The 14,997-nt window shown below is 37.5% G+C and overlaps 1 protein-coding gene across 2 annotated transcripts in view; it reads left to right on the top strand.

Annotated features, from left to right (window-relative positions):
• Nucleotides 1-14,063, top strand: part of TSPAN14 (tetraspanin 14) — a 22,466-nt gene extending 8,403 nt beyond the window's left edge. The window contains exons 2-8 of one of the 2 annotated variants that reach the window (XM_010295163.1): nucleotides 154-204; nucleotides 5,704-5,850; nucleotides 6,662-6,832; nucleotides 9,486-9,611; nucleotides 11,049-11,093; nucleotides 11,632-11,751; nucleotides 13,707-14,063. In XM_010295163.1, the coding sequence (XP_010293465.1) occupies nucleotides 154-204; nucleotides 5,704-5,850; nucleotides 6,662-6,832; nucleotides 9,486-9,611; nucleotides 11,049-11,093; nucleotides 11,632-11,751; nucleotides 13,707-13,778 (732 nt within the window). In that variant the 3' untranslated portion in view covers nucleotides 13,779-14,063. The remainder of the gene's footprint in view (nucleotides 1-153; nucleotides 205-5,703; nucleotides 5,851-6,661; nucleotides 6,833-9,485; nucleotides 9,612-11,048; nucleotides 11,094-11,631; nucleotides 11,752-13,706) is intronic. The other variant, XM_010295164.1, reaches the window with a different exon arrangement.
• The last annotated feature ends 934 nt before the right edge of the window (nucleotides 14,064-14,997 follow it).

Genomic DNA, 14,997 nt, shown 5'->3' on the forward strand with positions numbered 1-14,997 from the left:
AAATCCTTTTTGCAAGAGATTGACTCATGGGGCAGAATGTCCCATTGCTATTGCTGGAGATTACAGACAATATTTGTTTTACTGTGCTACTGGCTAAGTGTTTGAGAATGTGTTGATTAGTATATCTAATTTGTTGTTTTCTTTTTGTTTTAGCTAGCTGGGGTGGCCTTCCTTGCAGCTGGCCTGTGGGCATGGAGTGAAAAGGTAAGGGTAGAAATGACTGGTCTTACTTTGGTGGCTGTCTTCTGCCCCCAGCCCCAGTAGAACTACTTCCTTGGGAAGTAGCAAAGGTTAAATGTAGCATCTGAGCTCAAGACCATGCTCAAATGATCTAAACTGAATTCCGTTGCAGTTTCATTCTTGTCCCTGATCAGGTGTTAAGCTGTGGCCCTGGATGTTTAGACCTTTTTTGTAAACTTGTAAGAGCAAGATGCTAGGGAGAATTTAATCTTTATGAATAGTCTTTATGAACTGGTTCTCTTTCGAAAGCATGTTTTCTAAAATACCCTCATCTACCCACTGCTTTTTGTTAAAAACAAGCATTTGGGAGGAATGTAGAAGATATCTTTTTATATTTAAAACACAAAACCCAAAAAACCTTCCCCATGTGTCTTTAGGACCATCTTTCTGAAGTATCCCAATCTTCAGGCCATCTGTCTTCTGCTTTACTCCTCATGGAGTTGCTTAAGTGATTGTGTCTCAGTGTAGAGAAACAAAATTGGGGAACATGATCTAGCTGAATAACACTCTTGTTTTTGGCAAAGGTTTCTTTCAGCTGAATAACTTCCTCAGAGGGAGTCTGTGCAGGCATGTACCTACAGAGTTCTCCTCTTAAAAGAGAAGAGATGGTATAGGTATGGCAATGAATGGTTCATCCCCTTGTTATGAATGTAAAAGCATGGCTTTAGTATGACTGCAAGCAGTAGGAAAAAGTGACAATTACTAGCAGGTTTACACATCTACATCTTAATTAACAGTGGAGGGCAGGTGCCCTCACTGTTCAGTTGTGCTGCTGAGTAGGAACGCTTCAATTACCATCGTAGTGTAGTATTTCCTTAATTAGAGTCCTTGCACACAGCAGCTACCCACATAGAGAGGTTCTGGGATTCCTCCACTTCTTGGAAGTGAGAGTTTTATGATGATCTTAATGCAGAGGTATTTATTCTTCTTCCTGCTCCCTATGTGTGTGCACACATTCTCACAACTAGATTAGCAATATCATTGATATATAGTAAGCAGCCTATCTCCACATACATCTATTTACCTCCTATTCTGTTGTTTATAAAAGGATTTTTCTTTCTAACCCTTTAGGGAGGGTATTAAACTTCTCTTGAATTTGTGTTCTCCCATGTTCAGACATTATCTTTAAAGAAGCACATAGGATCTGTGTGGTTGGAAATGACTAGCTCATAATTAGCTCCGTTTGCCAAATGGACTTTATGGTACACTGAAGTTCCTAAAAGGCAAAGACAGACTCTTTTTGTCTTTTTTCTTAAATTTTGCCTGAACTATTTCTGTTCTATGTCCTATCTTGCAAATAAGTGCTTCAAAGCTTTTCCTGTAGTTTTGAACTTCTGAATGACTCATGAAATCTGGACATTATTTTTCATGTCTGTTCTATGCTGTGTGGACAGTCTTTAATGCTAGCGGCATTCTTCAGTCATAGTGCCTGTATGGATCTGTCTGTTTATCTAAACATCTTAGTGAACAATAGATGGGAAGTAAGAGAAAAACATTCCAGAAACTGTGCTGCAGTGGTAAACCCAAAGATAAACTACAGGTGGTAGAAGACTTTTGAATATCCTGTGTTAGTGCAATGTGAAGTACATTGGGTCCCTTTAACGTCTCTGTTTTTTCTCATCTTTTTCTTTTTGCCCTAGGACTACACTTCAGACAGACTCCTCGGCAGTCTTTTTTTCTGGATATAAATCCTGTGCATCTCTTAGCTAATATATCAAAATGAGAATGCTGGTTTGTGAGAAATGTTGAAAATACTATATGTAAAAGCTATGCATCCTGATTCGTGTTACCTATTTAAGTCAAATCCAATCTCTTTAACTGGTGTATCTAATTGGCCTATCCTTATGATCTTACAGCAGGGTTTTGTTGTTCTGAACAGTCACATAAATTTACATTGCATAAAACTTTAAAACTCTACACAATAAAAACTGGATAGATGTTAATATCACCTAAGAGATACTGCAAACATCAGAGTGAGTGATTTATAATAAACTTAATAGAATAAAGGTGAATAACACTGAGCCCTCTCAAGAAAACAGTTTTTATTGGTAAAGCTATTTCAAGAAGGACACAAAGGAATATCTGGGAAACTAGAGGCTAGTCAGCCTAACTTCATTCCAGGAAGATCATGGCTAATAACAAATGCGGAGAGGGCAGTCAGTCTACTTCAAAGCAAGACTGCTTTGAGAGACTTGAGAGGGACTTCAGGAGCATAGAGAAATGGGTTTACAGGAACCTTATGAAGCTTACTTTAAAAAAAAGGGAAGTGCAAAATCCTGAGATGGAGTAACCCCATGCATCAGTATGGGCTGGGGGTTGACTGCCCTGAAAGTAGCTTTGTGAGGACAAAACCTTCAGCTCCTGTTGATCACTAAGTTGAATATCAGGTGTGCCAACACCAAACTGGGCTATATTAACACCAGTGTGGCCAGTGGTTGAGGGCAGAGCTTCTTCCCAAGTTATTTATCACACTTGAGGCTGCATCTGCAGTACCATGTCCAGTTGTTCAGTTTTGGGCTCCCCTGTGTCAGGCAGGTCTTTTCCAACCTTAACTTATTCTATGATGAAGTGTACATATTCTTTAGTCTGATCTTTGTATTTGTACACAGAGGTATGTAAACTGTCTAAAGGTATGTGCATGTAACTTCTGCTATAATCAGTGGAAGTATTATATTGTGACGATCAACATCCAGTTTACGGAACTTCATTATAAGAAATCAACTCTGTCCTTGTCAGATGTATTTTGTAGTTTCCATACTAGTGTATCTCCACATAGTAACTGGTTTGGCATTTGTTAATGGGCTGTGTTAGAGGGTTCTTTTAAAGACCATCCATGTTTGCCCTTTGCCAACACGCTTCAGTTGAGATGGTGGCATAGTGCTTACAAACATTAAAAGAAAGTGGAAAACAAGCATGTACAGTTGAACTCTTAATTCACTAAGTGACTGAAAAGGAAGACTTAAAGGCTCAGTTTTATTCTTGGCTTTTTTGACACTGACTGCAGGTATCGGACTTCATTTCTGTACACACCTAGGAAACCTAGGTGCTGATGTAAAGAACAACCTGTGTTTCAAAGAGCTTTTACCATGCTACAGATGGTACGGGCAGATGAGTAAGTGGAATGAGATAGTCCCCTGAATTAATTCTCTTGTTTACTTCCTTCAGGATTTTTCACTTAATGTCTTTTGTTAGGAAAAAAAACACCCGCAACCTTCTTTTCAGAAGAGAATGTTGTAAACATCAAATGTGAGCATGAAGAAACTGCTGTGAACGAGCAGTATCTGAGGGTTGAATAATAGAGCCCAGTTCCTGCCAACTTTTCTTCATAACATGCTTTGATCAGAGGAAGTTTTCTTCCAAAAGATGTTGCTTGAGCAAGTGAGATTGTCTGAAAAGAAGCTTGAGTTTCGGTGTGGGAAGGAGATGGCTGGAAATAGTTATGAAAGTTTCAACATCCTGGCCACACAGCATTTAGTTTCATAGTGTCTTGGTTTTACAAAGACACTGAATTAGCCTAGCTAATGTTGGCATGTTGTCCTTGATTGTGGTATCTGAGCTAAGGTTTGATTAGGTGGGACTCTCATAATTAACACAGTAGACCAAGTTTGGTCATTAGCTGTGAGGTCTTAGAGTTTGTAAGAGTGGAAATGTGTCACTGGTGACACTAACTGGAAAAGTCCTTGCTTGCCAAGATTATCTGAATGCTGGGAAATCCATAAACCATGACCACTTTTTAATAGGCTATTTCAGCTGTTAGTCACCAGCTATTGCAAGGCAATTCTGAATTCTACAGTTCGATTATTGTTTTCTTTCTTTTCATCCCTTCAACCAGTTCTGGTAAAAACTCTTATTATCTTGCTATTGCCAAATTAACAGCTCTAACAAGATCTGTTATGGAACATGTTATGAAAGAAGATTAACGCCTGTGCATCACTATAGTACTGTTAATCAGTGTCTTTTCATCAGCTGATGAGGTTTCCCCATGTGCACATTTTTTTATAATGCTGTATCTTAAAGACATTTATTTTTGTTAAGTAAGCATTTAAATACAAAGTATACAGAATTTTCCAAGATCTCTTACAATGTATATTCTTTATACAGCACTTAACTCTAGCATAAATACTTGAGTAGCAAGATGGGAATTTACATTCCCTGGACAGAATTGTATGAATTACTTTACCAGTCTCTCTGATATCTTTCTCTTACACTAACCATAGTTAGCTTGAGAACACACTTTATAAAGAAAAAAAAACCCGAAAAGATAGTAAATGTGTAATTATGGGATATTGTACTCTGATTTTTATTATTTCTCTGTTTTAAAGGGAAGGTGTTTCCTTATTAAAATGTTCTGTGTATTGCTGATGAGTATGATGAACACTCAGTCTATTGCAAGGCTGCCTGGATGTCCCTACAAATTCTTCTTGTTAACTTTAAGACTTTCAACTGTTTATCCTTTCTATCTTCTGCATGCTGCATCTTGTCCTGTGTTAAATGCATTTGATGACATTTTAATAGTAGCAGGTATATAAACTTAACTTCTTTAAAACCTAATCTAGAAATGAAAAGGGCTTCACTGTTAGAGTTACATTTACATAGACTTAGAAATTCTGTCCTAAGATCTAGGCAGATAGGCTTAATAGGTAAGATTATTGTCAAGAAAATGGTATTGTCAAGTTCAAAAAAAAAAAAAAGCTAAGAAATTTGGCAAATTGCAAGTATCTTATAGGGAGCAGATAACTTCTTTTGGTGTAAGAATTTTATCTGGTATGAAAGGGCAATACTTAGACTATACTTCTGTATTTTTGCAAGATTTTGGAGGAGCATTCCTAGGACTATTCAGCTACTTATCACTAGAACAGGTATAACTAAAATGTTAAGAGGAAAAAAATCTGCTTTCCTTGAAAACCTAAACAAGATTTTGTTCTCCTCCCTTAAAATGTTACTCATAACCTGCTTTGTAGTTAGAATGTCTCTCCCTTTCTGCCACCTAAACATTAAGTTTGGAAAAATTAGTGTCTTAATTTTTTTAAAGACTTTGAAATGGTAGTACTCTTCTGATTGATCCATTTCACACTAATATAAAGCATTAATTCTTTTGCCTTGAAACTAAATGAATATTCGGTGATAGTATTGAGCTTTTGGCACCATCTTGTGGAAGCTAGTTTGGCAAGGACCTAGGAGAATGTACTGTGAGGAGTTGACTGCACTGGATCTACTTATTAAAAGAATCAGTAGTTATAACGTTGCATTAATACCCCCTCAGCAAGGGTGAAGAAAATTGGTATCAAAAATAACCCATTTTAAAACAAGACTTTTTTGTGTGGGTCACTGTTGGCAGTCTCAAGGGTTTGCTGCCAATTCATTTGGAATCGCGTGGAAATCATGGATATCCAGAAGGAACGTTAAATGGAAAACATCCTTATAGTGGTCACCTTTTTCTGTTATCCTGTTTTTCTATTTCAGGGTGTTTTGTCTGATCTGACAAAGGTGACTGGTCTTCATGGTTTGGACCCAGTGGTGCTTGTCTTAGTGGTGGGAATAGTGATGTTTACTTTGGGATTCGCTGGTTGTGTAGGAGCACTGAGAGAAAACATCTGCCTTCTGAAGTTTGTAAGTAACATCGTTATATGAGCAGATTATTATGTGTGTGAAAGCTGGGAATGATGGGTGAAGAACTAGTAGCAAACCCAGATAACTTACAGAATTTGATTTGCTACAATGTATATGGTAAACTTACTCCCCTGACAAGCCTCTGAGTACTGGTATTAAAAGCAATGTAAGTTCAAACCTATGTATATTTTCCCCTTTCTGGAAAATATTCATTCTGTGATGCAGTGATGTTATATAGAGCAGAATCTAACATTGTGTGTGTAATATCACAAAATATGATTTCTGGAACATATTTAGTCAGTTAAGAATTACTGAGAAGAGATGGTATAGTGGCTTAAGGAAAACGAAATCCCTTAAACTTCTTCTGAAAGTTTGGTGGGTAAAACTTGGGGACTTCAGTGACTGATGTGAAATTGTTTTTATACTGAGGTTTCTTTGCTTTAGATCTGAAAACTGTTAAGCTGGACAAAAAATTAAAAACTGGAAACAATCCAAGAAGTCATGTCAAGACTACTTTAGCTCTGTGTTTTGCAGATTCTCATTTATTAATATGTTCACTGCTGTGCATAATGACTGTGATACGGTGCTTGCTTTACTGTCGCATTCAGGTGACCAAAACCAAAGATAGCTCTACCTCTTGAGGGTTTCTTTGCATTGTATTCTCATTTAACAAGCTGTGTTCTTATGGTATCTGTACTGAGTAACAATTTTAACCTAATTCTCTGTGTGTTTTTCTGGTGGAGTTGGAGTAGGTATACATTCAAAATCAATAAGTATTTTCTAATTTGGGCCTTTTTTTTTTTTTCCACAGTTCTGTGGAGCAATTGTGTTTATATTCCTGCTGGAGCTGGCAGTGGCAGTTCTGGCTTTCCTGTTCCAGGACTGGGTGAGGGACAGGGTCAAGGAATTCTTTGAGAATAACATTAAATCCTACCGAGATGATATTGACCTCCAGAACCTCATTGATTCACTACAGAAAATTGTAAGTTCATACCCTGTCACTACTTTTGGGTGTTCTGGGAGAATATGTAGATCTGAAAGTTTTCCTTTTTGTTACAGATTTATCATGTTCTGTAGCTAATAGTGCCATGTTCAGCTGTGCTGTTTTGCTTTTTCTGCATTGAAAGCATCAGGGAGGCAAGATATTCTGAGATAGTGCTGTTCTAACTGCAAAAGTGGAAGCTCTGCCAAGCATCCATCTGCCTTTTGATCTTCTTGACTTGTTCCCCTGTTCTAATCAGTGTTGCACCAGTTTAAGTGAGAAGTGAGCAATAAAACTCTTCATCCTGAAAAAAATGTGGAGTGGAACTGGTAGTCTGCACTCATTTTAGGAGGCACTGCAGTCTTGCACAGGGCCTTTTATCTTCTGGAGTCGGGCAGTTGTCAAGGAAGGTTGAAACAATTTTAGACTCCTATGGTCTTAAGATCTTCAGTTACCAGAAGACAGTGATGTACACCAGGAGATGACAAGGCGTGTGCTAGCAAGGGCCTGGTGGCTTTCATGCAATCAACTGCTTTTTGTCATCATGCCCAGGAAACAACCAGTGAGGATGACTTCTGACTTCTATTTATTTGTGTATGATTAAAAAAAATATATGGAGAGAAACAGAGTATGTGAGTATTTCACCAAGAGGTAGAATGGTTGTCTCCTCTCTCTCTATATATATATATATTCCCTCCCGCCTTGTGAAAGAAGCTTGTTTTTTGTCTGTCTTTTTGTAGAACATCATGTTTAGAAATCTGTGCTCACAGCTTGGTTTGATAGCAAAGCATGTTGTAGACTGGATACCAATTATTGGATACCAATTTGGTCAGCTGTATATTACCAGCACCTTACCTGTCCGTTTCGTTCACTCTTGTGTGCATTGATATGGAAGCATCCTGTAAGCTGCCTGGATGGATTTTGGTGCTGTTTTGCTTTAGCTTGTGGTGCTAAGGGCACCTTCTTGTAAGGTAGGGCTTGTCCTGGCCATGACCAAACACCAGTAATTTTCTTGGTGTTGTCTACTCTGTTGTTGCTCTTTCTGTCTATCTAGTTTCAGTGCAGTCAGCCAGGCTAATACGCTAAGCTGATTTACAGTTGAACTCCAGTTAAATACTTTTCGATGAAAATAAAAGGCTGAGCTTACCAAAAGGAGTTCACTAGGCAGATTAACAAGCTAATAAACCTGAAAAAGGAAAGACCAGAAAAATCTGATTCGTCCTGTTGTTGAGCCATACTTGAAAGTGCTGAGGAAGGAGAGGAAGTACGCAAAGGGGTGAACAACAAGGTGCAGCGGTGTGTTCAAGTGCCTCACTGAAGCCCATCTTCTGAGCCATGCTCCTTAAGCTGACCTGCTCTGTTCTCAGTTGTGTGCCCTGGGACCCAGAGAGCTTTTTGTAGGCAGCTCCTTGGTCTGGCTAATTGTTACTTTCAGGCCTGTAAGTAACCTTGCGATCTCTACTTTACTAGGGTAGATGAGCACGGGTAATGGTTGTATGGCTTTTTACAAAGGCGTAGAAGTGTGAGGCAGGAGGGACTAGGAAGACAGTAATGAGCCTCTTCTACTTTCTTTACAGTAAATGTATTTGACTTAAAATCTTTTTTTTTCCTAGGTGTTTTTTCTATCCTGACCATTCTGTTCAGCTCTCTTTAGTTACAACTCCTGTGAAAACTATGTGTAAACAGTTCTGTTCTCTCTTTACATCTGTATCTGTCACAACTCCAAGTTCTGAACTCATGTAGTGACTTAAAGTTTTGGTGGTCTCACAGACAGCTAGGTTAGAAGTTTTGTGAAGATGGGCAGTGGGCAGAGGAGAGATGCTAGAGATATCCCAAGAGGATGGAACTTCATGAGGTACCAGGAAAATCTGTGTGATGGTGTAACATTTCAGCTACTCAAATTATAGAGAAAGATTTGTACCCTTAAATATCCAGGCCAGAAAATGGCAAAGCATAACTTAATAAGAAACTAGCTTTCATTAGTTCCAGGAACTGAATGTTCCTTGAAATGTTGGGATTTCTCCAACCTGCAATTATGGTAATTACGTTATATTGTTTAGGTCAAGAAACTTATGTGAAATACTTATAGAGTTGACTGACCTTTGAGCTAGTGAGACTTTACCAGTTAATTCATTTGGATGTGAAAACCTTATTTAAAAGAAGGGAAGTATATTCACCAATGTTTGGATCCACTTTTTACAGAAAACAAGGAGAGGAAAACTAGTTGATTCATGAAGATTTAAAGGTGGAGTCACAAATTTAAAGAAATATTTTTCATAGTTCTTCTGGTTTTGGTTGGCTTGGAAATAATGGGGTACAAAGCATTTGTGTAAACTATTTTGTTGCACTGCTTATGGATGTACACTGATTGCATCTAGTGATTACATCTAAAGTGATATTTTTATGATTTGCTTGTTGCACTGACACCTATTTCCAGGAACAGTATGCCAAATGTATTGCTTTGATTTCATAGAGCCACAGTATTGATTTTTGATCACAGTTATTGGTTATTATTGATTACTTTGTTGCCATTGATTCTGCATAGCCTTACAGAAAGTAAAGATGATGAACAAATACCATTCCAGAGATGGAATTGTCCAGAAATTGTCTCTAAAATACCCCCAAGTGCTAAGTGTGTGTTTATCTCTTGCAGAACCATTGCTGTGGTGCCCAAGGTCCAGATGACTGGGACTTTAACATATACTTTAACTGCAGCAGTGAAAGCAAAAGTCGTGAGAAGTGCGGTGTTCCTTTTTCCTGTTGTATACCTGATCCTGCCGTAAGTTGTTTCCTGGCTTTGCGTTGTTCTGATGTTGTTGGAGAGTTATGAAAGGGAGTGCTTCCTGAATATGGTGTGATGACTAGGGCTTTGAAAGATTTTCTAAATGATGAAAAATTACTTTGGTGCAGACAAACTCTTTTCATGTTTCTGTTACACCCTATTTAAAGTCCAAATGTGGCAACCTGTTATACAGGTGAAAATGTATTGTCACCAGGAATTCAAGCTATCTTTTTATGGCTTGAGTCTCCAAGTATTGATGGCAGATACTTTTTTTTATTCCCAATGCATTGTTTCCTTGAATTCTTGGCCTCTTATCTAGCTTGTAAGGACCTGAGAGCACTGTCTAAGCAGTGTGTTTGCCCCAGTTAGAATTAATGTTGTACCACCCCATCAGCAACTAGCTGTTGATCAGCAACTAGTAAAGTGCTCATGCACAAACTTAGTTTAAAACATTTGAGTCAATTATCTGTTTTTGGCAAGATTTAGGTGCTTATTGGTTAGATCTGTTTACTTTAGGAATCTGACCCTATCAGTGGAAGCCAAAATGGGGAGGTAGGAACTAACATATAATGCTTTATAGAATTAGTGGAAATACCTTCAGCTGAAAGTCGGTCCAGCAATCCTCATGTGGAGTAGATAGCCATTGGTAGGTTATACTAAGGCTTTTGATTGTCTTGGAAATCAACCAAAGAAAGACTTTGTCAAGGAAATAGTCCATGTTCAGATTCCCCAGGAATTATTTTCTGCTTTAATCCGGAGCAGTATTATTTCACTGCAACTTTTTGTGGTGCTGTATTTAAGGAGACATAAGTATGTTTAAATATTTTTAATTCTATGCCTAATATTTCAATATTGGTGTTTTGTCTTCAAGACTAGGTATATCTTGGAGCTGGGATATGTGTGAGGCTTTGAACTATCAACTGAGGGGGCTCAAGTACCTTGCAGCTGTTACTTGTTTTAACTGATTGGGGTAGCAAGTTGTATACCACTTGAAATGATGGAGTTGCAAGGCATATTTCTCCACTGCAGGTGTAAATAAATCAGCCTAGTACCTTCATTGTTACTTCGGTGTTTAGATGTTATGTGAAATAGCTAACATGAAACTGATTTTGGAAATGCAGATGTCTTATACTAGTTATGCTGGCTGTACAGTTGCTACACTTCATGTTAAAGTCCGTGCTAGTTGAGAGCCAAGTGATAGAAGAAACTGGGATTTCTGGTGGAGGATGTTTTCCTGTTAGTATAGACCTCTGCTTTGTCATCACTTTTCTTGAGTTCTGCTAGTGCTTTGCTCATTTTTACTAAAAATGCTAGTTAAAGCGGTTGGCTCTGACAGTGCTGATTTGTTTGTCTGAATCTAAAAGACAGAAACTTCCTGTGAACACAAGTGAGTAGAATTCAATTGACTTATTTAAAATCTTCTTTGCTTTGCAGCAAAAAGTTGTGAATACACAGTGCGGCTATGATGTCAGAAAGAAGGTAGGGTGCTGGGATCTTGCTGTCTGTCATGTTCTGTGCCTGCATAGGCAAAACTATAAAAACGGTGGAATTGCTGATAGAATTGTCAGCTTAATCCTGGGAACTAATTGACTGTGGTACATTATGCTACAAGTAGAGTGTGATAGAAATTGTCCTTTGTTTAAAGTAAACTTGTGTTGTGGGAGGGTGGAGAAAACAAGTGATGGAACAGGTAAAGGGAAAGGTGTATTTCAAAAAGGGTTCAAAAGTTTAAGTGCAAGTTCAAAAGACTTGCATTTCAATTATTAGTTCTAATAGTCTAACTCTGAATTGTATTACCTGCTAATTCTGAAGTATTCTAACAAAGGGATTTGCAGGAAGATACTAAAATCAATGTCCAACATTCCCTGGTTTAATCTGGGCATATATGTATTTCTGGAATCTGGTTAAAAACATTACTGCATAAGTGACAAATCATTAGTTTAGCTATATCACGTGATTGATCTTATAATAACTTGAGCAGAAAAGTAATATTCTTATTCTTCCTCTCTACATTCAGAGCAAGAGTCAATGGGATGATCAGATTTTTGTCAAAGGCTGTATTCTTGCTCTTGAAGCTTGGTTACCCCGAAATATCTACATTGTTGCAGGTGTCTTCATAGCTATCTCACTGCTCCAGGTTAGTTGTTTTTGTTATGCTACTTTGAAAAGAGTTTCAAATTTGCAGATACAGACCTGCTGAAGGTAAAAGTAGGTATGGAGAGAGAGAGAGTAAATGTGTTGGCACTGAATTTTTTTACGTATGAAAATAATGGGGGGGGGGAAATTATAGGGATGGGGACTAAAAGTGAAAATATCAGCTATCAGCTAATTTAATTCTGTTGAAATTATGTTCCTTAAAGCAATGAAGGTAATTATAAAAATGCAATACAATTACAGCACAATCATCATATACTGTACTATATATTTTTATACATTAATATGTTTATATGAAAATGCTACATTTATTATAAACATACTTCATATAAGAATATATTTGCCTATTGCTATATTAACATATAACATTTATTATATATAATGTGATACAATAATATATTTCTTACATTTCAATATGCTGTGAGAGAGGAGAGATCTGGTCATCTGCTCCAGTAGATCTGAACTGCATCTTTCTAGCACAAATGTGAAATGACTAAAATAGAATTCTGTCCTTCATGCTAAGATTACCACTCAGCTGGCTCTAAGTGATATGTGGCATACTGCTCAAAAACAGTTGAGAACGGAAGAGCAGGGAAATTGATGAACAGGTTGCAAATGTGATATTGGCAGAACCAGATGAAGGAGTTGCTGTGACTCCTTCCAGTACCTTGTTGGTGCTTGATACATAAAAGAAGAATCAAAATTTTCAGTAAAACTTATTGGATTTCTTCCTTAAAGGTGGATACTGCTTTCATTGTAGCAGTTTACACTTACCTAAATTTCTTTGCTATGGCACTGCTTCACTTCAGTGGGAAATAAGAAACTTGTAAATTTACTACAGAATGCATTTTCCATTTAACTGAAAGTAGCTGAGCATAGAGTGCTGGCCAAATACCTTTTCCCAGCCATGGCAATACTGCCCTCTGCTTGGTTTTTGATAGCTTATCACTATGTAATGATAGTGCTTCCATGGCTTTGAGCTGCTGTCCTGAGAACAACACCTTCAGATAGGAAGTTGTTAAAGATGTGAAGTCTAATCTTCGGGCAATGTGTTGACTGACAATAACTTAATGTTGTTCATATTCATGTCCTGAGTCTCTGTGAAACAACTTTCACAGTCACTTTTATTTTCAAATTGGATCTTTCTTGTGCATTAAACTCATGGTGGAACTGAGCGTTAGATGTAGCCTGTCTACATCCAAAACAAACCTTATGGCTTTTCCAAAACTTCAACCCAGTCTTTTGTTGTTTTTTCTAAGAATGTTTCAGGACATTTCCTGAGTTATGAATTTATTTTTGAAAGGAAGATTTCACTGAGAACTGGAGTGAATGTTAAAATTTCAAATTTAAATGTCTGAGAATAATCAAGGACTTTTCTAACTGCCCTTTGTGACAAGAATCTCTTCTTTTTAGTACATGTGATTGTACATTCTGGATGTATTTAAAAAAAAGATCAGAAAATTGAGCAGATTGTCCAAAGCTGTGGAATGAATAAAAATGCCTCATTTGTAACTTCGGCAATAGGCACATGTAAGTCTTCTAAGACTCAAGTAAACTTGGCTAAGTGGACTTCTTCCAGCTCTAGGGCATCAAGAAGCTTATTTTGAGTGCTCCTGAAGTGTTACATGAAAGCATCTTTTTCTCATGAGTTTTATTTCCTGCAAGATTTTGCTGCCTTTACTTTTTAGTAATAGCATGCTTTGGATGATCCTGTCTATGAAATGGTATCTGAACCTGCAAACGCTTTATGAATGCATATCTTTGTTCACAAGAGTAGTTGCACTGATGTCAGTACAGTGTAATAGGAAGATGTAAGAAGTAGGATCCCATTCTGCAATAATGGCTAATGATAATAGGCTCTAATTTTTAGAAATCTCTTGCAGACTGGTACATTACAATGTTTCATCTCACAAATGGTTTGTTTTTTTGTTGTTTTAGATTTTTGGGATTTTCCTAGCCAGGACGTTGATTTCTGATATTGAAGCTGTAAAGGCAGGTAATGCCTTCTGAATATAAAAGCAGACACGTGTTGCAAAAAAGTAAATTTTATGGTTATTGGTCAGACACCAAGGTGGAAGAAATGCACAGACCATGAAATACTCCTGTTACTAAGAGCCTTATGTGGATTTTACTGTGCTCATGCTTTTTGTTAGAAGCTGGTACAAAAAAAAAAAAAATCTTTGAACACATGCACACACAAAAAACACCTGTCTGCCTTTTTTCTAACGAGACAACTTGGTGCACCAGCATTGATCTCTGAGGAAGAAATGGAATTTCCCAAGACATTGGTGGAACAGATTTGAAAGATTGTAGCAAGAAGACATGAAACTGCTGTAGACTTTCCCTGAAGGATTACCATGAAGATTGTTCTGTTTTCACTCCCAACTGTCATCAATCTCAAGATGTAATCTTTTCAGAAAGTGTGGTGACTTCTTCAGAATCTTGAAATCGTTTTAATCTCTACAGTAGACTCATGCAGTCATTTTTTGGCAAGATATCCCACCACCATAATCATCATGGTATTGGAAACTGGAAAAAAGTCTAGTTCTTTAATTGATGTTTATTTGTGTAGAAGCAGGGATATTTCTGTTTGGGAATAATGCAGATGTCTTGGAAGCAGGAACTTGTGCTCAGTGTCAGAGCTTGAGTAACCCATGCTGTTTTGAAAATGCAAGCCTTTTCTCAAGAGGGGGGAAAATAAAACTGTCTGTAGCATTATATGTTAGAAATCTCCATTTCAGGCAAGGGGGTATGAATCCCTGATGCTGTTTCCTGTCTGGAAAAAATGTAAATACTCTGTATTTATAGAAGAAAAAACTTTAAAGATGCTTAGCTTTTTATTGACCAGTAAAATCTTTAAAAAGTGCTGTCTGCAGAAACTTCAAAATGCAGCTTGTTTCAGTAGGTAGCAAGCGTGCTATGATAGCTGTTGATGGCTTTTGCCTTTCCTCTAGTTTCTCTCAACCGCTATGTTGATCTTCACAAGTCCTAACTGCTAATATCAGGACTGATGGAAAACATTCAAATTCAGTATAGATATGTCCTGAAATCTGGTTTTAATGAGGAAGTACACTTTAAAGATTAGAGTTGTTGGATTCTTAAATGTTCTGTAAAGCTATTGAATCATCAGTTCTGCTTGTGTTCTGATACGTGGTTCAAATGCTGGTCACAATATGGTGAACCAGAATGATTTCTTCACAGTAATCTTCTGCATCAAACTGAACTACTC

Source organism: Phaethon lepturus, unplaced genomic scaffold (genome assembly GCF_000687285.1).
Source record: "Phaethon lepturus isolate BGI_N335 unplaced genomic scaffold, ASM68728v1 scaffold5519, whole genome shotgun sequence".
Taxonomy (NCBI): Eukaryota; Metazoa; Chordata; class Aves; order Phaethontiformes; family Phaethontidae; genus Phaethon; species Phaethon lepturus.